Raw genomic sequence first — 24,446 nt, 5'->3', positions numbered from 1 at the left:
CCCTCCCACCCAGCTCCCCAAAATGGGTAGCTGACAGCACATGGTGCTAAGTTAGAAACAGAGAATCAAGCCATGGCTTCCAGTTTCTGTGTGTCACCAAGCCTATCAGACTCTCCTTCCACTACTTAAATGAAGTTAATAAATGACATCAGGTTCTGCAGAGAAAGGCTGGTGCAAGGAACCTGTGAGGTGCCTTTGAGAAGTGTCCTGTTGCCATGGCAGCAGTACTGGCTTTAGGATCAGAAAACCTGTCCCCCGCTGACTAGCTGTATGACTTTGAGCAACCTTTCCTTTCTGCGCGTGCTCTCTCTCTCTCTCTCTCTCTCTGTAGAATACAGTAACATAAAATTTACTGTCTTAACCATTTGTAAGTGTACAGTTCACAGACACTAAGTACATTCATATTATGCATATTCATCACCACCATCCACCTCCTGAGCTCTTTGCACCTTGGAAAACTGAAATCCGTAATATTCCCCCTCCCCCCTGGCCCCTGGCAACCACCATTCTACTTTCTGTCTCTGTGAGTGTATAAGTGGAATCATACAGTATTTGTCTATTCGTGACTGGCTTATTTCACTGAGCATAACGTTCCTAGGTTCACCCATGTTGTAGCAGGTGTCAGAATTTCCTACTTATTTATTTTTGGCTGCGTTGGGTCTTCATTGCTGCACATGGGCTTTCTTTAGTTGAGGCGAGCGGGGTCTAGTCTTGGCTGTGGTGCGTGGGCTTCTCATTGCGGTGGCTTCTCTTGTTGCGGAGCGCAGGCTCCAGGCACACAGGCTTCAGTAGTTGTGGCACGCGGGCTCAGTAGTTGTGGCTCACGGGCTTAGTTGCTCTGCGGCATGTGGGATCTTCCCGGACCAGGGCTCGAACCCATGTCCCCTGCATTGGCAGGAGGGTTCTTAACCACTGTGCCACCAGGGAAGCCCCTTCCCTTCTTTTTAAGGCTGAATAACAGTTCATTGAATGTACATGCAGCATTTTGCTTATCCATTTCTTGGTAATGGCCTTGTGGGCTGTTTCCACTTGTTGGCTATTACGAGTAACGCTGCTATGAACATGGTGGTACAGATACCTCTCTGAGACCCCACTTTCAATTCTCTTGCGTATAATATCCAGGAGTGGAGTTGCAGGATCGTATGATAACTGCCAAACTGTTTGCCACAGCAGCTGCACCATTTCACATTCCCACCACCAACACACAAGGGTTTCAGTTTCTCCACATCCTCGCCAGCACTTGTTATTTTCTCTTCTTTTTTGATAATAGCCATCCTCATGGGTGGTGTGAGGCGATATCTCAGTGTAGTTTTGATTTGCATCTCCCTAATGATTGGTAATGTTGAGCATCTTTTCATATGCTTGTTGGCCAGTTGTATATCTTCTTCAGTGAAATGTCTATTCAGGTCCTTTGCCCATTTTTGAATTATGTTTGTTTTTTTGTTATTGTTGAGTTATAGAAGTTCTCTCTATATTCTGGATATTAATCCCTTGACCTTTGATGCACAAAATGTTTTAGTTTTCGTGAAATCCAATTTGTCTATTATTTTTTTGCCTGTGCTTGTGGTGTCGTATTCAATAACCATTTCCAAACCCAGTGTTGCGAAGCTTTTGCCCTGTGTTTTCTTCTAACAATTTAAAAATTTTAGCTTTTAATGCAAGTCTCTGATCCATTTTGAGTTAATTTTTGTGTATGGTGTTAGGTAAGGGTCCAACTTCATTCTTTTGTGTGTGGATATTGTTTTTCCAATACCATTTGTTGAAAAGACCTTCTGTTTCTTCAGAGAACCTCATTGGAATTTTGATAGGGGTTTCATTGAATCTATAGATAGCTTTGGGTAGTATTGACATCCTAACAGTATTGACTTCCAATCCATGAACACAGGATGTCTTTTTTTTTTTTTAACCGCCATACTGTGATGAGTTGTTGTTTGTTTTTAGTTTTTTGTACTTTTTTTTTTCTTTTTGCGGCATGCGGGCCTCTCACTGTTGTGGCCTCTCTCGTTGCGGAGCACAGGCTCCGGACACGCAGGCTCAACGGCCATGGCTCACAGGCTTAGCTGCTCCACGGCATGTGGGATCTTCCCGGACCAGGGATCGAACCCGTGTCCCCTGCATTGGCAGGCAGATTCTTAACCACTGCGCCACAGGGAAGCCCGGATTTTTCATTTTTAGTGTATAGAAATGCAGTTGAATTTTGCTCACTGATTTTGTATTCTGCTACTTTGCTGAATTCTTTTATTAGTCTTAATGTTTTTTTGTAGAATCTTTAGGATTTTATACCTGTGAGATCACAGTTGTCCCTTGGTATCCACTGGGATTGCCATAGATAACAAGCTGTGCAGATGCTCAAGTCCCGTACCTGTGGTTCCACTTCTGTGTAGCCAACTGACCGCAGATGGTGTAGTGCTGTGTGTGTTGAAAAAAATTCCTGTATAAGTGGACCTGCACTGTTCAAACCTGTGTTGCTCAAGGGTAAACTGTATATCATCTATGAACAAAGATAATCTTGCTTCTTCCTTTCCAATGTGGATGCTTTTTGTTTTTCTTTTCCTGCCTAATTGCTCTGGCTGGAACTTACAGTACTATATTAATAGAAATGGTGAAAGTAGGCATCCTTGTTCCTCATCTTAAAGGAAAAGTTTTCAGTCTCTTACCGTCGAGCATAATGTTCACAGTGTGCTTTTCATATCTAGCTTTTGATACGTTGAGATACAGGCAGCCTCGGAGAGAGTGCGGATTCAGGTCCAGATCGCTGCAGTAAAGCGAATATTGCAATGAAACAAGTCACACAAATTTTTTGGTTTCCCGGTACGTATAAAAGTTATGTCTTTACTATACTGTAGTCTATTAAGTGTGCAATAGCATTCTGTCTAAAAAAAGTCAGTATACCTACCTTAATTTTAAAAAAAGTTATTGCTAAATAATGCTAGCCATCATCTGAGCCTTCAGCGAGTCATAATCTTTTTGCTGGTGGAGGGTCTGGCCTCAGTGTTGATGCTGCTGACTGATCAGGGCAGTGACTGCTGAAGGTGAAGGTGGCCGCTGCAGTTTCCTAAAATAAGACAGCGGTGAAGTTTGCTGAATCGATCGACTCTTCACAGTTTCTCTGTTGCAGCAATGCTGTTTGATAGCATTTTACCCACAGTAGAATCTCTTTCAAAATCGGAGTCAGTCCTCTCGAACCTGCCACTGCTTTATCAAGTAAGTCTGTGTAATAATCTAAATCCTTGGTTGTCATTTCGCCAGTCTTCACAGCATCTTCACCAGGAGTCGATTCCATCTCAAGAAACCACTTTCACATGAGATCCCCCTAAGCTCCGGATTTGTATCTCTGGATTTGGGTTAGTGGAGAGAAAATTAAGAAATCATGCAACTGAACTAGATCTCACTAGTTGGTGATGCTCCAGAGGAAAGTCAGTGTCAGCATGGGGAAAAGTGAAATTCAATATCCCAGCTCCTAATGCTCTGATCTCCTACAGCAGAATTCAAATTTTACCCTCAGCTCTGCAAGCTCAGTTGCCGCTCTCCTTTAATGGAAACTTAAGTGCACACTGAGGGCAGGCTTTGGCTCAAAGACTTTCTACACTGCACTAAACATTCCTGTTGTTAAAAGCACCTTTACACATATATGCCGTTACAAACTAAGACTGAATTTCTGGACAAGATGTAAAATGCAGACTTTGGAGATAAGTGCAGAACAGTTTAAAGTATTTCACCAGCTCCTCTACCAAAAACAAACAAACAGACAAACAAAACCTTTGCCTCTTCCAGAGTCAGGCAACTTCCCCAAAGTCATCAGGCAGCCAGAATTTCCCAAGGATTCTGAAGGTACAATTCCCTGTTTCTTGGATTTCATGACACCCTCCCCATTCCTTTAGAGAGGTATTTCATGGTTTGTATTTCTTTTTTTAAAAACTCATTAAAATTAATTTTGCTTTGAAGGAAAAAAAAAAAGAAACCCTTTCTTTGCTCATCTGTAAGAAGCAACTCCACATGCACTAATGTTTTATCATGAGATTTTATCAATTCAGTCCCATCTTCAGGCTCCACTTATAATTCTAGTTCTCCTGCTGTTTCCACCACATCTGCAGTTCCTCCCCTGAAGTCTTGAACCCCTCAAAGGCGTCCAGGAGGGTTGGAATCAACTTCTTCCAGACTCCTGTTGATGTTGGTATTTTGGCCTGTTCCTGTGAATCAGAAATGTTCTTCATGGCACCTAGGATGCTGAATCCTTTCCAGAAGGTTTACAGTTGACTTTGCCCAGATCCATCAGAGGAAGCACTATGGCAGTGATCGCCTTACAAAATGTATTTCTTAAATAATAAGACTTGAAAGTCAGAATTATCCTTGATCTACGGGCTGCTGAATGGGTGTTGTGTTAGTAGGCATGAAAACAACATTAATCTTGTTGTACATCTTCATCAGAGCTCTTGGGTGACCAGATACCCTGTCAATAAACAGTAATATTTTGAAAGGAGTCTTTTTTTCTGAGCTGTACGTCTCAACAGTGGGCTTAAAATACTCAATCATGTTGTAAACCTGTGCTGTCATGCAGGCTTTGTTGTTGCATTTACAGAGCACAGGCAGAGTAGGTTGAGCATAATTCTTAAGAGCCCTGGGATTTTCAGAATGGCAAATGAACTTAAAGTCACCAGCTGCATTAGCTCCTGACAGAGTCAGTCTGTCCTTTGAAGCTTTGAAGCCAGGCATTGGCTTCTCCTTTCTGGCTCTGAAAGTCCTAGATAGCATCTTCTTCCATTATAAGGCTGTCTTGCCTACATTGAAAATCTGCTGTTTAGTGTAGCCACCTTCATGAACTACCTTAGCTAGATCCTCTGGATAACCTGCTGCAGCTTCTACGTCAGCACTTGCTGCTTCACCTGGCACTTTTATGTTATGCAGGCAGCTTCTTTCCTTAAACCTCATGAACCAACATCTGCCAGCATCAGACTTCTTTCCTGCAGCTTCCTCATCTCTCTCAGCCTTCCTAGAATGGAAGAGAGTTAGGCCCTTGGTCTGTAATAGGTTTGGGCTTAAGGGAATGTTGTGGCTGGTTTGATCTTCTGTACAGACCACTAAAACTTTCTCCATATCAGCAGTAAGGCTATTTTCCTTTCTTATCATTCGTGTATTCACTGGAGCAGCACTTCCAGTTTCTTTCAAGAACTTTTCCTTTGCATTCACAGCTTGGCTAACTGTGGCACGAGAGGGCTAGCTCTTGGCCTGTCTCAGCTTTCAATATGCCTTCCTCACTACGCTTAATCATTTCTAGCTTTTGATTTAAAGTGACAGAAGTGCAGCTCTTTCACTTGAACACTTCAGGCCACTGTAGGGTTATTAATTGGCCTAATTTCAATATTGTTGTGTCTCAGGGACTAGGGAGGTGCAAGTACAGGGAGGGAGACCCGGGAATGGTGGGTCTCTCGCGCAGTCAGAACACACACATCTGTGGATGACATTTGCTGTCTTTACATATGGGCGTGGTTCGTGCCAACCCAAACAACTATAGTCATAACATAAAAGAACACTGACCACAAGTCACCATAAGAAGTATAATAGTAATGAAAAAGTCTGGAATAATTGTGAGAATTGCCAAAATGGGACAGTGACATGAAGGGAGCCATGCTGTTGGAAAATGGCCCTCATGGACTTGATTGATGCCAGGTGTTCACAGACCTTCAATTTGGGGGAAAAAACACAGTATCTGTGAAGTATATTAAAGTGAAGCACAATAAAACAAAGTGTGCCTATACTTTTCTTCTATTCCTAGTTTATTTGGTATTTTTATCATGAAAAGATACTGAATTTTGCCAAATACTTTTTCTGTATCAATGGAGATGATCCTTTGGTTTTTGTTTGTTTGTTTTTTAATATTTATTTATTGATTTTTGGCTACATTGGGTCTTCGTTGCTGCGCGCGGGCTTTTCTCTAGTTGCAGCGAGTGGGGGCTACTCTTCATTGCGGTGCACGGGCTTCTCATTGTGGTGGCTTCTCGTTGTGGAGCACAGGCTCTAGGCACACGGGCTTCAGCAGTCGTGACACACAGGCCCAGTAGTTGTGGCTCGCAGGCTCTAGAGCACAGGCTCCATAGTTATGGCGCATGGGCCTAGTTGCTCCGAGGCATGTGGGATCTTCCCGGACCAGGGCTCAAACCCATGTCCCCTGCATTGGCAGGCGGATTCTTAACCACTGCGCCACCAGGGAAGTCCCTGGGGGTTTGTTTGTTTGTTTTTGTTTTTTCCTTCATTCTGTTAATGTGGTGTATTATATTTATCAATTTTTGTATGTTGAACCATCCTTGCATTTCAGGAATAAATCCCACTTGGTCATGGTATTAAAGCCTCTTAATGTGCTGTTGAATCTGGTTTGCCAGTCTTTTCTTGAGGATTTTTTGCATCAGTGTTCATAAGGGCTATGGATCTGTAGTTTTCTTGTTATGTCTTCAACTGGCTTAGATATCAGGAGAATGCTGACCTCATAGCATGAATTCAGAAGTGTTCCTTCCTCTTCAGTTTTCTAGAAAAAATTGAGAAGGATTGTGTTAGTTCTCTAAATGTTGGTAGAATTCACCAATGAAGCCACCTGGTCAGGGGCTTTTCTTTGTCAGATTTTTGATTACTGATTCAATCTCTTTACTAGTTATGGGTCTGTTCAGGTTTCTCTTTTCTTCTTGATAGGTTTTGTGTTTCTAGGAGTTTGTCCATTTCATCTAAGTTACCTAATTTGTTGGTGTACAGTTACTAATAGTATTCTCATGATCTTTTTGATTTCTGTAGAATCAGTCATAATGTCCCCACGTTTGTTTCTGATTTTAACAATTGGAGTCTTCTCTCTTTTTTTGTTAGTTAACTTAGCTAAAGCTTTGTCAATTTTGTTGATTCTTTTTCAAAGAACCAAGTTTTGGTTTTGTTACCTCTATTTTTTGTTTCATTTATCTCTGCTCTAATCTATATTATCTTCTTTCTGCTAGCTTGGGGTTTAATTTATTATTCTTTTTCTAGTTCCTTAAGATATATAAAGTTAGGTTGTTGATACAAATCTTCCTTCTTTTTTATATAGCTATGAATTTCTCTCTTTACACTGCTTTTGCTGCATCCCATAAGTTTTGGTATGTTGTTTTTGTCTGTCTCAAGGTATTTTCCCATTTCCTTTGTGATTTCTTCTTTAACCCAATGGTTGTTTAAGAGTGTGCTGTTCAATTTCCACAGATTTGTGAATTTTTCAGTTTTCTTTCTGTTACTGATTTCTGAGTTCATCTGTTTTGGTCAGAAAAGGTACTTTGTATCATATTTATCTTTTAAAATGTATTGAGGTTTAATCTGTGGCCTAACATATGGTCTATCTTGGGAAGGTCTCATGTGCACTTGAGAAGAATGTGTATTCTTGTGTAGAATGTTTTGCATATGTCTTTTAGATCTAGTTGATTTATTGTGTTGTTCAAGTCCTCTAGAGTGGAATATTGAAGTCTCCCAACTATTACTACAAAACTGTTTCTCCCTTCCATGCTGTCAGTTTTTGCTTCATATATTTTGATGGCATGTTCTTAGATGTGTAATTATAAATATTAAATTTTCTTGCTGTATTGCTCTTTTATTAATATGTAATGTCCATCTGTTTCTTGTAACCTTTTTAGTTTTAAACTCTATTTTGTCTGATATTAGTGTAGCTACCCCATACTCTTGGTTACTGTTTGCATGGAATATCCTTTTCCATTCTTTCACTTTCAACCTATTTGTGTCTTTGGATCGAAAGTGAGTCTCTAGTAGACAACATATAGTTGAATCATGGTTTTCTTTTTATCCATTTTGCCAATCTTTGTCTTTTGATTGGAGAATTTAACTCATTCACATTTAAAGCAATTACTGATAAGGAAGAGATTTCTGTCATCGTGGTGTTTGTTTTCTATGTGCCTTATAGCTTTTTTGTCCCTCATTTTCTACACTACTCTTTTGTGTTTGTTTGCTTTTTGTACTGAAACGTTTTAATTCCCTTCTCATTTCCTTTTGTGTATATTCTATACCTGTTTTCTTTGTGGATTACATTTGACATCCTAAAGTTATAATCCTCTAATTTGAATTTATACCAGCTCATTGAGCAAGCTTTCTGAACCCTGGCCTTTTCATTTGTAAAATAGGAGAACCTGTTCTGCCTACCTCAAAGGATTGTTTTGAGGCCCAAATGTGATAATCAGTGTAAAGCTTGTAAACCATTGGACATATACACATCATTCACTCTATTACCGTCATCTTTTCCTTGTACTTGCAATTATGTTCTAGACTTGACTAGGTAGATACAGTAGGGGTTCTGAGTTGTAAATAACTATTAGCAATGTTTAGCAGCTCATTTTTAACCAGGCTTTCATAGAAATATAACTATCCTGCTTTCTAGATCACTTTTTTCTTCTTTAAAAACTCTAGTGGGAAGCAGCAGCATAGCACAGGGAGATCAGCTCGGTGCTTTGCAATGACCTAGAGGGGTGGGATTGGGGAGGGTGGGAGGGAGGCTCAGGAGGGAGGAGATATGGGGACATATGTATGCATATGGCTGATTCACTTTGGTGTACAGCAGAAACTAACATAGCGTTGTAAAGCAATTATACTCCAATAAGATGTATTTAAAAAAAAAACAACCTCTGATTCAACAAGTACATGTTAGGAACCTGCTATCTTCAGCACACTATGCTAAGGCACATGGGAAGAGCAAGAACTCATCCTGCCCTGACAGGACTGACACATGAGGAAACTTGTACAGCTGCCCAGGGGTGACCAGTGGACATGGTGGGACGGGCTCTGATTGCTGGGTCAGGGGCCTGGAGGAAGTGGGACCAGATTGGGCTGGGCTTGGCAGGATTGGGGAGCTGCACAGGGAGGGAAGGAGTGGACTGCAGGGAGGAACAGTGTGAACAGCTCAGGTAGGAGTAGGAGTGGGGTGCTCAGAGGACACGTTCTCCGAGCAGGGAGCTGCAGGAAGCACCTTGCAAGTGTCACTGCTCTGCATTTTGCAGATGGGAAAGTCGAGGCTCAAGAAATGTTTGCCTGAGGTCGCAGAACTAGTTAGTGTTGGAGTTGGCGCTAGAGTTCTGCTGGGCCTGTTGAGCTTCAGGCCAGTGCTCTGTTGAATGTGCCGTGGCTTCCCTTGCACCTGGCTGGCCCTGGCCGTATCCTCCTGTGCCTTAGAGCATTTAGGGACCTTGTGTAACATGATGGCACTTGGGGTTTTGTTTTTCTTTTTAATAAATTTATTTTAGTTTTGGCTGCATTGGGTCTTCGTTGTTGCACACGGGCTTCTCATTGTGGTGGCTTCTCTTGTTGCAGAGCGCGGGCTCTAGGCGCGTGGGCTTCAGTAGCTGTGGGCGGTCTCAGTAGTTGTGGCGCATGGGCTCAGTTGCTCCGCGGCATGTGGGATCTTCCCGGGCCAGGGCTCGAACCCGTGCCCCTGCATTGGCAGGCGGACTCTTAACCCCTGCGCCACCAGGGAGGTCCAGTGATGGCACTTTGATCACCGCACTGACTGTTCTATTGAAAGGTTTCAGATTTTGAAAGGTGTGGGATGAAAACAGACTGGGATACGTAGCGTGAATTCCCGACACACTCCCTGCAGCTGAAAAGAGTAAGAGGCATTACAAGTCCTGATCTGGGGGGGGACCCCCGGTGGGCTGCTGCGTGAAGACGCTCGGGCAGAGCCCTCCCGCCAGCTGCACGTCCCAGGCTCCACAGCCATGTGACTGAGCGCGCCTTGCTGGGGGTCAGGGAGACACTGCCTCACGGGGGCTCTGCTGGTTGCTGGTCCTGTTCCCACCCATCATCCGAGGGCCCCGCTTTCTCCTGTGCCACACGCTCCACTCGGAGCATCTCTTCGTGGGTTCCCCGGGGACCAGCCGCTCCTCCCTAGGCAGCCGTATACTTGGCCTCACAGCCTGTTCAGAGACAGCAGCTAAAGAGCTGTGGAAGAGCTGTGGATAGTAAATATTCCCTTAATCTTACCAGTCGTGTGTTGCGTAGATTTTTATGGGCACTCTGCTTCTACAAATACCTGTTTCTTTTAATTTTTAATATGATCAGGCACACTATCAACATACGAAGTTAGCGGCATTCAGCAAATATTTAAGAACCTACCGTGTTACATGGTGCTTTAGGTATTTTGAGAGTCCAAGGGGCTTGAGTTAGAACTAAATGAGATGTCAGGCTTGGAAGCGCTTTCGCCGTCAAGCACTGTGCCTGACTGAGGGCACGTTGTTTAGTGACGCAGCGTCTGGCCTCAGGGAAGTTGAGTCTTGCTGGAAAGATCCAGCCCACTGCTCCCTGCAGCAGGAGGTGGCCTGTGCTGAGCCACAGTGGGCGGGGCTGGGGCCCGGGGTGCGGGAAGGCCATGGGGCACATGGGGGCGGCCTCAGATTCCACGCGCCTCGGGAGGTGTGCAATGGGGAAGAAGCAGCTTCTGCACACATGTGAGGGTTAGAAAACGTGACCTCTGACCTTGGCTTGCTTCTTCATGCCGATGGAGTGTGGCTTGCACCCTCTCTTCCCGCTGGGTTGGGTGGAGCTGGTGGCTGCCTTGCCCCTGAAGTGTGTGGATCTGCAGCCCTGAGGCCCGCCTCGTGGTCACATGTTTCCCTCTTTCCATGATAACCCCTCGCGCCCCCTCCTCTAGTCTGACCTCCCAATCGCGGTGGCCCTGGCCCCGGGCAGATGGCTTGGACCAGTGGTGGGCACTCAGTAAATGTCTGTGCAGTGAATTTCTCCACTAAGGGACGTGCTGTTTTTTTGTTTTTTGGTGTGGTTTTTTTGCGGTACGCGGGCCTCTCACTGTTGTGGCCTCTCCCGTTGCGGAGCACAGGCTCCGGACGCACAGGCTCAGCGGCCATGGCTCACGGGCCCAGCCGCTCCGCGGCATGTGGGATCTTCCCAGACCAGGGCACGAACCCGTGTCCCCTGCATCGGCAGGCGGACTGTCAACCACTGCGCCACCAGAGAAGCCCGGACGTGCTGTTTTGTTGTCACCTGGGTTTTCTTTCCTGCTCTCTGATTTTCTCCTCCTGCTCACCCGTTTGTATCTTCTCCTTGCAGATGAAGCTGCTCAACTTATACATAAAGAGGGCGCAGACCACGAACAGCAACAGCAGCTCCTCATCCGACGTCTCCACGCATAGCTAATGCGGCGCCAGAGTCCCCGTGTAGCCCTGGAAGCAATCGGTGGTGCCTCTCAGAGAACTCCCCCTCCCCCCCATCGGCTGCCCAGTCAGTACCAGGAGGCCCGCAAATATTTATTACAATCAGTATTTTGATCCCTTCCAGCTTTTGTGTAGAATCATACTGGTATTGAATGTAAAGGAAGCAAGGCCTGCATTGCATCTTCCTACAAAACAAAACAAAAGGAGTAAGAAAAGAAGAGCCATACTTAAACCGTCTCATCCCGCCTGCTGAGGTCGTAAAACCGTGTGTGTGGGCTGCAGTTTTTAAAAATCGGAGCTCTCTAGCCGATACCTGGTAGAAAGCAGCATTTTCTCTTCAGTTAATAAGATTGGAGGAGGTTGGGTTATGTTGTGTTTCTCTTTCATCTCGGCCTCCTTGGTTTTGGATGTGGCCTGTGTGGGGCAAAGCCCCACGCCTTCCACAACTGACACCATGGAAGGGTTTGTACGTTGTAAGTTGTGTTTTGAGACCTGCTAAGAATACGAATCAAGTCTTGGCAAGAAGTGGGAGAAAAGCCTGAAGATGGTCTTTCAACGAACATGTAGTGATCGTGCTCACCGTCTCCGGACCGCAGGCTGACGCCCTGCGCGGTCTCCTTCCAGGACGGGCTCCTGCCCCTCTGAACAACCCCACTGATGCCGCCCCTGCCCCAGAGCTGCCACTTGAGGGGCTTCTTAGAGATGAAATCCAAACACAAAAATCAAGGTAAATCGACAGCCTTGGTTAGCGTGTGCTTGAAATGGCCCTTCGTGCAGCGTCGAAGATACCGGAGAAGCTGCTCGTTTTACTGCCGAGATCCTGGGAAACACTATTTAACAGCGCTTCCTCCGTGACCCTGGCCCCTGGTGGTGCAGATTTAGGGCCCCCTCGCTTCCCTTCCCGAACCCGCGCCTGAGCGGCTCGATTCTAAGATGTTCTCGGTTAGTCTGGTCAATGGCAGCTCCACCATCTCAGTTTTGAATTCTCTGTTTAATTTGGGATTGAGATCAAAGAAAAATCTAGAGAGACCAGGTATCAGGATTTTTTTTTTTTTTTGTAATTTTATGGACTGAAGTACTTCCTTGATCCTCTGCTGAGAGAATCATGGTTTTAAGGAAAAAGTAATTGTGGTGTGTGGCGGATCGCAGAAAAACAGGATTGGAAACAGAGTTTTAGAATCAAGTTCTTCAGTGAGAAACTTACCCCTTTAAAATTTCTTCTTGAGGGTTGCACTGCTTCAGTGAAAGCAACTCCGGATCAGGACCCTGGTTAACAAAGTTTGGAGTAAAAGGCTTCAAGCCAAATGGAAGTTCTTAATGCGGTCAGGAAGGCGTCTGTCGTCTCTTAGATTCCACCGTAGCCCCTGTAAATGGAACTGACTTTTCCATATTGTTAATGAGGTGTTTGCTGCTCTGGCGTCCAGTCCCTGCAGCTGCCAGGCTGTGTGGCTCTCACCCCAGAGCTGCACAGCCCCGAACGTAGCTTGTTTTCATGCAGAATCGACTTCAGATACTTTATGCGGAAATAGGCACTGAAGACAGAGGTCCGGGAGCAGAGGCCAGGGCGCCTTCACTGCGTGCGTGTGCTAAGTGCGTGCGTGCACGTAGCGGGTATCCTGCACGTGCGTGAGGGGCCGCGCTGCTGCCGTTGAGGGAACGTCAGGGGCGCGTTTTACGTGGTCGAACGTTATTGGCTTCTTTTCGGCTCAGAACAGCCATTGCTGTTTGTTCTTACGTCACTCGCGGGGTCGCTTTCTTGCCCTCTACCATCGTCAGCGTCTGATGACTCCTCTGAAGCGGCACCTGTGTTCCGCCGGGTTATTTCCGAGTCCTTCCTGGCGAGCGCGTGTGGAAAGGCCTCTCTCCTTCAGCTCGTGGACGCCCAGGTGGCCGCAGCCCCGCCCGCAGTCGGGAAGGACCTTGAACGTGGCCGCGCGCGTCCTCCTGGCGCTCACAAAGGGCTAGCCTTGAACGTCACTTGCCCAGCCTTGATGTCCTGACCCAGCGGGGCCCGCCCACTCCCAACCGACAGCTGCAGCTGCCCTGCCTCGCCGCCTCCCTGCAGGCGTCGTGTTTGGATGAAACGGTAGAACACAGGCGAGCAGAGCACCCGAGACTCGGTCCGCCTCCCGCGTTGGCCTGACTGTCCAGGGCCCCGAAAAGCCCCAACGCCACCGCCGGGGCCAGATCGCCGGGCTCCCGCTTCCCCTCCCGCTGCTGAGGCCCCGGGGGAGGCGCGCGGCCTTCCTGGAGCCACTGCAGCCACGGGCCGCCCGCCACGGCCCCACTAGCTTCTCAGTCATGCAGCTGCACCTGACCTGTCCCCTGAATCTTTTTCTTGCCCTACCGCCCTTAATTTATCAAGCATAATATTACACGTTAAAGAACAGCAAATAAGAACTCTGTAGAATCCCACCAGGACTTTGCTAACCATGATATTTGGAGATGATGAAAATGCTCTGAAAAATGTCAGCCACCAAAATAGTTTTGTCGGCACTGTTCACACGCATGGTCCCCACGCCCCCAGGTTGGGTTTTTGGTTTTGGTTTTTGGTTTTTTTGGGCTTTTTCATGTTACATCCATATCTGTATTTATATCTTATTTGTTTCACTTTCAAGTGTATCATGGCAAATGTACAGATTTTTTGTTGTTGTTAATAATGTGCTAGGATTTGCTAAAAAAGAAAACAAGAAAAAAAATCCTTTTGAGTTTGCTCTAGAATAAATGAGACTTAATTCAGTTTCTGACGTCCGAGTGGTTTTTTTTTTTTTTTTTTTTTGGTCACAGTGCTTGTAGGTAGCTTATCCCGTCTCTCTGACGTCAGAACGAGGCCACATTTCTGAAGGATCGAGGGGCTACATGGAGGAGCTCGTGAGGTCAGCAGGTCGGACTGCAGGGGGCCCAGGGCCCAGGGCCGGGATCAGGCGGGTGTCAGGATGGAACCTGGGGGAAGGGGAAAGGGCCTGGCGAGCGGAGCCGTGGAGCTGGTCTGCAAGGAACCCGTGCACGGCCCCCAGGGGTGCTGGTCCGTCTCTTTGGAGCCTTACTTTTGCTTTCGGAACGATTTTGACTCTTACATCGCGTTCCATGAGGCATCTCAGTATCCCTGACTGGTGACCTTGAGCCCCTTTCCCCCATGGCCCACTGCCTCCTGCCCGTTTGACACGTGAGGTCGGCGTGATCACAGAGGCTGGGTTCAAATCCCGGCTTCCCCCCTCACCCCCTCGGGCCAGTGTTCTCACGGATAAACCACCAGAGTGAGACGGACCTCGTGGAGGTGCTGGGAGGGGCCGCGGGTGATGTAGGTGAGGCCGCGGCCCTGACGCCTGCTGTGGGTGAGGGCGACACACAAGTGCGAGGCTGTCACCACTCCACCCCACCTCCGGGCCTGGCGCACCGTCCGACCGTTACTCCGGAGCAGATGCGGAAGCCCCCGTGGATGTGCTGCGCTCAGGCGGGGTTGGCGGTGCACTCTCTGTATTGGGGTCTCTAACCCCTGCCGCCACCATCCTCCTTATCCCAGGGCGGCCAGGAAGCCCCTGCTGATGGCTGTGTGTGTGTTGGGGGGAGGGGGAGATGCCCACCACAAGCAGCGGAGCTTGACTCGGGGGGATCTGAACGGTCTTCTCTCCGGAAGGTGCCCCTTTCCACTCACAGTTTTGCACTCAGTTGTAAAGGTTGCAGGACTCCCTGCAGATGTCCAGGGGTTCCAAGGTGAAAACTGCCTACGGACCAATGCTCTTGACGTTCTTGGGTCATGAGTGGAGGGGGAGGGGGTGGGGACAGCGGCTGACAGGCAGCCTTAAATAACGTCATGGGCGACGCACTTAGACTTCTGAAGTACTCTCATCCGTGGCAGTTTTTTTTTTAAATTAATTTTTATTTTTGGCTGCGTTGGGTCTTCGTTGCTCCACACGGTCTTTCTCTAGTTGCGGCGAGTGGGGGCTACTCTTTGCTGCGGTGCGCGGGCTTCTCATTGCGGTGGCTTCTCTTGTTGTGGAGCACGGGCTCTAGAGCGCAGGCTCAATAGTTGTGGCGCACGGGCTTACTTGCTCCGCGGCATGTGGGATCTTCCTGGACCAGGGCTCGAACGCCTGTTCCCTGCATTGGCAGGCAGATTCTTAACCACTGCGCCACCAGGGAAGCCCCGTGGCAGCTTTCTGATTTTCATACCAATCCTGAGATGCAGGTGAGGAACTTGCCCTCGTGTCGCCTTTCCAGGTGGGGAAGTTGAGAGCCGGGCAGAGCACCAGCTAGATGGGGATGAAGGGACTCGGGGCCAGACCCCAGGCTCTTCCCCACGCTTCACACAGCCTTCCTGACTTTCCGGGGGGCACCTCAGAATCCCCTGGGGAGCTGGTGAAGCGGAAGGCGGAGTCTCGCCCTGGTGTTGCTGATTCTGCAGGGCTGGGGTGGGGCGTGGGGATGGGCATTTCTAACCAGTTCCCGGGTGCTGCAGATGCTGACAGGCTGCGGGCGCCGCTGGAGAACCATTGTAGAACATTCCCCGTAAAGTACGACAGGCGGTTTGGTCCTCAGCTTCGGGATGCTCCTTGAGGCAAGCTGTTACAGTAAACAGCGCTGGGCTTCGGGAACCTCAGCCAGACCATCCCTGCCATTTCCAGTTTAGCATCCAGACTAGGACTTCTGAAAGGGAAACGGGGTGCCGTGAGCAGAGGGAAAGCCGAGCGTCTCGGGCAAAGGGGACATACGGCCCCTCGGGGCATAAAGCTCCCTGCTCAGGGCTGGGCCTCTCCATCTCCGGTATTTATTCACTCCTGCTTCAGTGGCTCCAGGCGAAAACGGAGAAAGGTCATGTGAATCGGCATCTAATCCCAGATTATGTATTTTTAAAACATTACAATACTTCCACAACAGTGCTCTCCACAGACGCCGGGCCTGCTGCCCTCGCTGAGGCCCCGGAGGTTGATTCGGTGGGGCTCCGGGCCCCTCTCCAGGGGCAGCGTTCCAAGCAGATTCCCCGCAGCTCCGGGATCCCACCTTCCCCAGCAACAGGTTCAGGCTCTTGCCTCCGCGGCCGCCAGGCCCCTTTGCTTGGGAGAGCTTGGAAGGCTTTGCGGAGTTGTCTGGTTGAAGCCTCGTAACCACCCTGAGAGGTAGGTGCTATGATTATTCCCCTTTGGCAGATGGGAAGTAGAGGCACAGAGAGGCTGAGCAACTTGCCTAGGGCCACAGAGCTAACAAGAGTCATAGGGGAGATTCACACCCAGGAAGTCCAGCTATAGCCTGAACCGGAGTTTTGCCTTGTGTCTCTGTCCCTTCTCTGAGCTTCTGTTTTGTAGCCTATCCACCCGACTCATGTTAGCAAGTTCGGGTGGTCCCTGGTCACAGGCCTGCTGAGCTGTTTGACATTACACTCATGGTAACATTTCTGGGACCCCTCTGGGGTCCTGCTCCCCAGGCCTGGCAAGGGGGGAAGGGCTCAGTTGGGTGCAGGATGTCTGGGTCCTGAATCCCGCTCTGTTTCAGGGTCTATGACTTTAGCCGAATGACTCCAGCTTAGGATGACCTTGGCTTCTTCCTCTAGAAGCCCAGGGGTGGGGACCTGGGAGGGGTTGTGGGAGCACATAAGTATCAGCGTACAGTTCTTCGACACTCAACAAACATCAGCTCTTGGAATTCTTATATTATTACTATTACGATGACTACCCCAATTTCTGACACAGGCGACGCTCAATAAATGTTTGGACAAACGATGGAGAGAATGAGTGTCTGTCCCCTGAAGACCCTGGTCCTTCCCGGTGGGAGAGTTCAGCACACGCCCTGAGAGCTCACCAGTGCTCTTCCGTCCACGGGAGATGAGCAGGTTGCAAGAGGCGGGAGAGAAGGGGGCTGCCCCAATGTCCTGCTTATTTTATTTTTAGGCCGCACACAGCCGCTCAGCATGCAGGATCCAGTTCCCCAACCAGGGCTGGAACCTGTGACCCCAGCAGTGGAAACACAGAGTCGTAACCACTGGACCACGAGGGAAGTCCCCTGTCCTGCCTATTGACCGCCCCCACCCCCACCCCGTCCCGGGCCTCCAGCTGCTCCCCGGGCATCCTCCACACCCACTGTGCACTGTTCACCTTTGTTTATCTCCTCTGGGCTCCAGATTCACACACACACACACCCCACCCCACTCCCCGGCCTGCTCGACTTCTCCACGCGGGAGTCTCAGGGCTGCTCACATGGAGTCTTTCCACAACCGACGCATGAGCTGGTCCCCCAGACCTGCTACTCTCCAGTATGGAAGATGGGAGCTCACCCTCCCAGATGCTGACGCCGGGCCCCTTCCCTCATCCTCCACTCCTGCCCGAGTCCTCTGCATCCCACCTCCGACCCCCCTGAGCCCTCCCCCCTCCCCGACCCCCGGCTGCCCCCTGGCCCAGCCCTCCCCACCGCTCGCACCTGCACTGCCGCCCACGAGGGCCTGATTGGACCCTCTTCTGCCCCTCACCCTCCCGCTTCTATTCTCCCTCCTCAAAGTTCACGGCTGCTTTGTAAAAATATGCCCATCGGGCTTCCCTGGTGGCGTAGTGGTTGAGAGTCCGCCTGCCGATGCAGGGGACAGGGGTTCGTGCCCCGGTCCGGGAAGATCCCACGTGCGGCAGAGCGGCTGGGCCCGTGAGCCATGGCCGCTGAGCCTGCGCGTCCGGAGCCTGTGTTCCGCAACGGGAGAGGCCACAACAGTGAGAGGCTCGCGTACCGCAAAAAAAAAAAAAAAGAAAATGCCCATCTGGTCTATCATCCCTTTGCTTTCAAACCTGCAGTGGCTTCACACACTCACGCGGACACACGAGGACACAGTTCCAAACTCTTGATCGTGGCGCACAAGGCCACCCCCTCCCTCCCGGCCCCGCCTTCCTCTTTCACCCCATTCTGTGTTGCTGCACCCCAGTAACCTTCCCTGCCTCAGGGGCCTTTGTATCTCTGCTCCCACTGTCTGACCCCTCCCCTCACCCCCTCTGCACACACAGACACACACACACACACACACACACACCCCTATATGTGGACTTCCCTTGGCTGACTTCTGTAGATGTTCTAGGTCTCAGCTTAAATGCCAGGTCATTACTTCTTTGGAGAAATATCTAAATCCGTTCCTTCACTTTTCCTTTCTAACGCTCATCACATACTGTATATCCATCTGTGAAATTGTTTGGTTGATTTACCTAGATCTTGGGGCAAGAACCAGGCCTGTCTCATTTCCCTCTGCGTTCATAGCATTCGGCTCATGTGCCTGGCCCGTGGCTGGTGCCAAATGAATGAATGAATAAATGAGTGAATGGCTGGTTTGCAGTTCCCCAAGTAGGATGCGATCTCAGTGGCGTGCCTCATGATCTAGAGGAGCCCTGCCATGGTACCTAAGAATGCAGCCGCCACTGCTATACCACCTGGGTTCAAATCCCAGCTCTCATTTGACCTTGGGCTCTAACCTCTTCCTGCCTCAGTTTCTTCCTCTGAATGGACAGAATGCCAGTCGGCAGCTGTACCTTCCTCATAGGATATTTGTAAATCTCTTAAAAAGAAAGGCACCCTGGACACTGCCTGGCATTGCAAAGCCATTACTTTGGGTTTTTTGGGTTTTTTTGATAGAAGTATGGTTGATTTACAATGTTGTGTTAATTTCTGCTGTACAGCAAAGTGATTCCGTTATACACGTGTGTATTCTTTTTCATATTCTTTTCCACTGTGGTTTATAACAGGATATTGAATATCGTTCCCTGTGCTCTACAGTAGGACCTTGTTGTTTATGGGCCATTACTTTGTATTCAGTGGTCAGTTAGACCAATTAAGTGGGAGAGAGAACTTGGCCTTAGAGCTGGGCCTGGGTTCCCATGTTGTCATCCGCATTTCTGTGTAGTCGACCCTCTGTGTCCAGGGATGTGAAACCTGCAGAGACAGAGGGCCGACTGTGATCTCTCTTGGCTTCTATCAGCCCTAACGTTACGAGGCAGCACGGCCAATGTGGAAAGCAGTTTGACATTCTCCGATAAGACTGAAGGTTCGTATACCTTACAACCCATCAGCCCCCCTCGTGGGGCAGGCTCTGGACGAGCCCAGCAAAGACTCCGGCAGGCAGGGTTCCTAAAGCCCTAAAAAGGCACAGCCCAAGGGGGCCCCGGAGGGGGGTCGGTAAAGAATTAGTGGGCCATTCACATAATGGGATCTGATACGGAAGTGAAAATGAGTGAACGACAGGTGGGGTTTATCAACGTGACCACTCTTAGGAAAACCATTTTGAGGGAAAACAGAACGTTGCAGAAGAATTCATAGTGTCTTAATTTTTTAAGGTGAAAATAACCAAAACGAAATAACCATACATCTTTTAGAGACACATAGGCAGTGATAAAATTCCACAAAGTAAGTGGATATGAAACAAGCTTATGAGACCATTGTGTGATTTGGGAGGCGTCAAAAATCTAGAACAGCGACAGTGGAAACCAGACCAGTAAAATCATATTTAGTCAGGGTTTATCGTGCAGGAAAGAACAGTTCGCAAACTGGGAGCTTTCAAACCCCAGACTGATATGCTCGTGTTACAGGACGGTTTCTAAGGTGAAAATAGGGAAATTGTTTAAACTTTACAGAGATTGGCGATTACAATGGGGGTTTCCAGACGGCAGGGAACTGGTTAAAAGTGATTATCTTATACCATTTTAGGAAGAGGACAAATTTCTTTTATGACTGTCAGAGGCATTTATAAGAAACCAGCTAAGTGTTTCACTTATGTTTATGAAATAAGTTAGATTTACGGAGCTTCCATTGTTCTGTCTGCTCAGGGCATTTTCCATAGCACAGGGTAGCTCGTGGTGATGATGTTTTAGATCACAATTTGGGTGGTGGGTTCACAGGTGTCTTCTTTTTATAGCTTGTAAGTAACCTATATATTATATATGTTTTCTTCCATAGTATCAAACATTGCATAATTTAAAAACAAAAAATGTGTGAACATACTAAGTTATAAGGTGACTGAGGGGACTTCCCTGGTGGCGCAGTGGTTAAGACTCTGCGCTTCCAATGCAGGGGGCCCGGGCTCGATCCCTGGTCAGAGAATTAGATCCGCCGTGCCGCAAGGAAGGAGCCCACGTGCCACAACTAAGACCCGGTGCAACCAAATACATAAATAAATTAATGAAATTTTTTTAAAAAAATAAGGTGATTGAGGTGAGTCTATTAATCCTTTGGATTAGTATAGAGATGGAAACGGCCCCATTTTAAATTCTCGTAGAGAATTTGCAGACCCTTGAGAATACATCTAGAGACCACCATTCAAGGAATGCTATACTACATGGGACCATCCATGGTCCTAACAGGCCTGTGTCTGAACAGAGGCTCTGGATATGGACATCCTCACCCTAAAGAATATCCTCTCTTCACAAGGTAATGGGGGAGGGGTAAGCATGGAAGATCTCCTTCTTAGCACCAGTTTCTCACAGCCCCTTGGGCCCCCTCCTCAGCTCACTCCTCTCCCGCCCGGTTATACCTCCTAATAAAAGCCAAAAGGAGACATGGTTCTGATGTTGTCCAAGTTGTTATGGATGACAGAGGGGCCTGCTTCTTCAGTCAAGTCTGAGGTGCCTTCTACTCTGTGTGAGACATGCTCCAAGAGGGACACACCCAGAGAGGAGAGATGCTGAGTCTGAGAAGGACTGGTGTGCTTCACGCCTTTCCCTTCTAGCATGCCTTCCTCTACTGCTGGGCCAAACTCCCTCGGTGCTGGCTTCCACGTGTCCCTGGGCTCTGCCAAGGAGATGTGCCTTGTCAAGGAGGGAAGCAGCTTTCACTGAGGATGGACACACCGGTGGGGAGAGGGGCAAACCAGGTACACGTTCTAGATTCTCCCCAGTGTCATAACTACCAACTGCCGGCTGGACCACCAAGGTTTATCCCTTTATCTGGGAAGGAATTTTCCCTGTCTGCTCTTGTTCCTGGCTGAGTGGCACCCAACCTGGTCCCCTGGCTCTCCCAAAGATAATGTCCACTACGTCGTAGCTCTCTGTAAGAAATCCCCTTCTGCTTAAAGTAACTGGAGGGGACTCCATCACTTGTAACAGAGAGCCCTGAGCAATAGCGAGACAGACAAATGTCCAGCTGAAGCCAAAACAACAAAGTGAATTACGGTTCAGCCTTTTTTTTTTCTTTTTTGCGGTACGCGGGCCTCTTACTGTTGTGGCCTCTCCCGTTGTGGAGCACAGGCTCCGGACGCGCAGGCTCAGCGGCCATGGCTCACGGGCCCAGCCGCTCTGCGGCATGTGGGATCTTCCCGGACCGGGGCACGAACCCGTGTCCCCTGCGTCGGCAGGCGGACTCTCAACCACTGCGCCACCAGGGAAGCCCACGGTTCAGCCTTTTGACGAAATACTATCCAGTCATGTAAAAGTGTATGTCCAAAAAAATGCTTAAAGATGTGGAGTAATGCCCACAAAGTTAAGTGGAAAAGGAAAAGATAGGAAGGATTCCCTTATCTAATAATGGTATACCAGACAAATTGGTATTACCTTCTGCAGAAGGTAACTAAAAAAATCTGGACAAAATAGTTTGAGAATCTAATTAAAGACATCAGAGATTTAATAAAGTAGTGAAAAATTACCTGGAATTAGCAGGAAGTGATGGAAATCTGGAGAGACGAGCCTTGTGTTTAGGGCCCCTTGTGTCCTGGGAGTGTTTCCCAATTCAGAAGGGAAAGCCAAGGCAATGGAGATGTGGACAGAAGTACCATGACCCGGGGCTTCCCTGTGGTGCAGTGGTTAGGAGTCCACCTGCCAGTGCAGGGGACACGGGTTTGAGGCCTGGTCCAGGAAGATCCCACATGCTGTGGAGCAACTAAGCCCGTGTGCCACAACTACTGAAGCCCGCACACCTAGAGCCCATGCTCCTCAACAAGAGAAGCCACCACAATGAGAACCTCGTGCACCGCAATGAAGCGTAGCCCCCGCTCGCCACAACTAGAGAAAAAAAGCTGTGCACAGCAACGAAGACCCAACACAGCCAAAAATTAAATAAAATTTTTTTAAAAAAGAAAGAAGTAACATGATCCAAACTGCAGATGCCCCAAGTTCCTGGCAGAAACAAACATAAGACTTCTCTGGAGGAAGATAACATCATCTAGGGGACAAAAATATTTATACAACTTTTCAAATATAACAGTAAATAGTAACCTGCCGCATGAATGGGCAAAGACCAACAGAAACAACAGACAATGCATAAATACCCACAAGGCCTCCAACAGTTGAGTTATCAAACATAGACTTTAAAATAACCTTATTTAACATGTTCAGAGAGATAAAAGACAAGATTGAGAATTTCTGCAGAGAACTGGAAACTTAAAAAAAAATCAATATCATATTTTTAAAAAGAATATAGTAGAATTTTAAAAAATTCTTGAATTGAAAAACACATTAACTGCAATTAAGAACTCTAGAGGTAAATATAACACAAGATTAGACATAGCTTAAAAGATGATTAATGAACTGGAAGGCAGACCAGAAGACAATATCAAGAATGAATCACAGGAATATAAAACAATGGAAGATACAGAAGCAATAGTAAGAAGCAAAGAAGCCATAAAAGATGTAAAAATCCATGTAATGAGAATCTTAGAGGGGAGTAGAAAGAGATTTGAGCAGAAGGAATATGTTGAAAAATAATGGCTGAGAATTTTTCAATGACTAAAGACATCAAACTGCAAATTACAAAGTCTAATGAAGTCCAGTAAGCAAGGTTGGGTTGAAGGTACACTTGCATGACCCTGATATTGAGTACATCCTCAAATTTTGTGCCCTAAGCATCTCATTGCCTCACTCTAGCCCTGATTCTACCATTTCGGGCAAATAAAATAAGCAAATGTAGGTACATCATAATAAAACTTCATTAAAACAAGACAAAGAGAAAATCTTGAAAGCAGCTACAGAAAAACAAAGATTATTTTCAAAGAAGCAATGATGAGACTGTCAGCTGACTTTTCAGCAGAAACAATAGAAAACAAGATAATGGAATTCTGTACCTAACAAAAACATCCTGTCAGGCAGTAAATGAAATAAATAAAATTTCAGACAAACAAAAAACAATAAAATTCTTTGTGAGCAGACCTGCATTTTAAAAAAGTGTCAAAGGGATTTCTCCAGGCAGAAAGAAATTATCCCAAATATTAGGTTGTTGTTACAGAAAGGAATACAGATTGATTGAAATGGTAATTTCGAAGGCAAATCCAAAAGATTCTGTGTGGAAAAAACAACAATAATGTCCCACAGGGACTTCCCTGGCAGTCCAGTGGTTGGGACTCCATGCTTCCACTGCTGGGGGCACAGGTTCAATCCCTGGTTGGGAAACTAAGATCGCACAAGCCACGTGGCATGGCCCACCCCCCCCAAAAAAAGTCCTATGGGGTTTAAAATGTATATGGAATTAAAATTCATAACAACAATGGTGCATAAATAAATAGGGATCCAAATGAGATTTAAGTGTTGTACAGAAGAAAATAGAAGTACTGATTAACATTTGGTTTTGAAAAGTCAAACATGTATTTTGAAACTCTAAGAAAAACTTAAAAATAAAGTTACAACAACGTGTACCTTTCAAACTACTAAAAGGGGGAAATTGTATAATAAAAACAATCCATTGAAAAAAAAGGCAAAAACTAATAGAAAAAGAATAGAGCAGAAGGGACAGATAGAAAGCACATAGTAAGATGTTAGATTTAAGCCTATGTCCTACCAATTACATTAAATACAAATGGACAGAATATGATGATGAAATGACAAAAATTTTAGACTGGATTTTAAAAAACCACAAGTATATGTTGTTTCCAAGAGGCACGTCTAAACATAAGTATATAGGTAAGTTGAAAATCAGGTAGGAAAAAGATATACCATGCAAGCACAATATTTAAAATACACTTCTAAATAACCCAATGGTTGAAGAGAAATTATTGCAAAAATTAGAAAAAATATGAACTAAATGAAAATATCAACTATTTTGATATTTTGGAAATGCAGCTAAAGCCAAGCTCAGAGGAAAATTTTAGCCTTGGATGCATATGTTAGAAAAAAGGAAAAGCTGAAAATGTATAACTTAACCATTTGTCTCAAGATGTTAGAAAAAGAATAGCAAAATAAACACGAAGTAGAAGAAAAAATAATATAATGCTGAAATCAATTAAATAAAAAACAATATGGAATAGGGAGGATCAATAAAGCCAAAAGCTGACTATTTGGAAAGACTAATACATAACAACACCTCAAAATCGATAAACCTTTGGCAAGATTA

General features: G+C 46.9%; 1 protein-coding gene across 20 annotated transcripts in view; it reads left to right on the top strand.

The window, feature by feature from the left end:
• Nucleotides 1-13,913, top strand: part of CLASP1 (cytoplasmic linker associated protein 1) — a 268,556-nt gene extending 254,643 nt beyond the window's left edge. For all 20 annotated transcript variants that reach the window (XM_067742183.1, XM_067742188.1, XM_067742189.1 and 17 more), the window contains one exon: nucleotides 11,071-13,913. In XM_067742183.1, coding sequence (XP_067598284.1) covers nucleotides 11,071-11,157 — 87 coding nt within the window. In that variant the 3' untranslated portion in view covers nucleotides 11,158-13,913. The remainder of the gene's footprint in view (nucleotides 1-11,070) is intronic.
• The last annotated feature ends 10,533 nt before the right edge of the window (nucleotides 13,914-24,446 follow it).

The sequence above is a fragment of the Pseudorca crassidens genome, chromosome 6 (assembly GCF_039906515.1).
Source record: "Pseudorca crassidens isolate mPseCra1 chromosome 6, mPseCra1.hap1, whole genome shotgun sequence".
Classification (NCBI taxonomy): Eukaryota; Metazoa; Chordata; class Mammalia; order Artiodactyla; family Delphinidae; genus Pseudorca; species Pseudorca crassidens.
The sequence above is the reverse complement of the archived record's forward strand: the minus strand, read 5'-3'. Positions and strand labels throughout refer to the sequence as shown.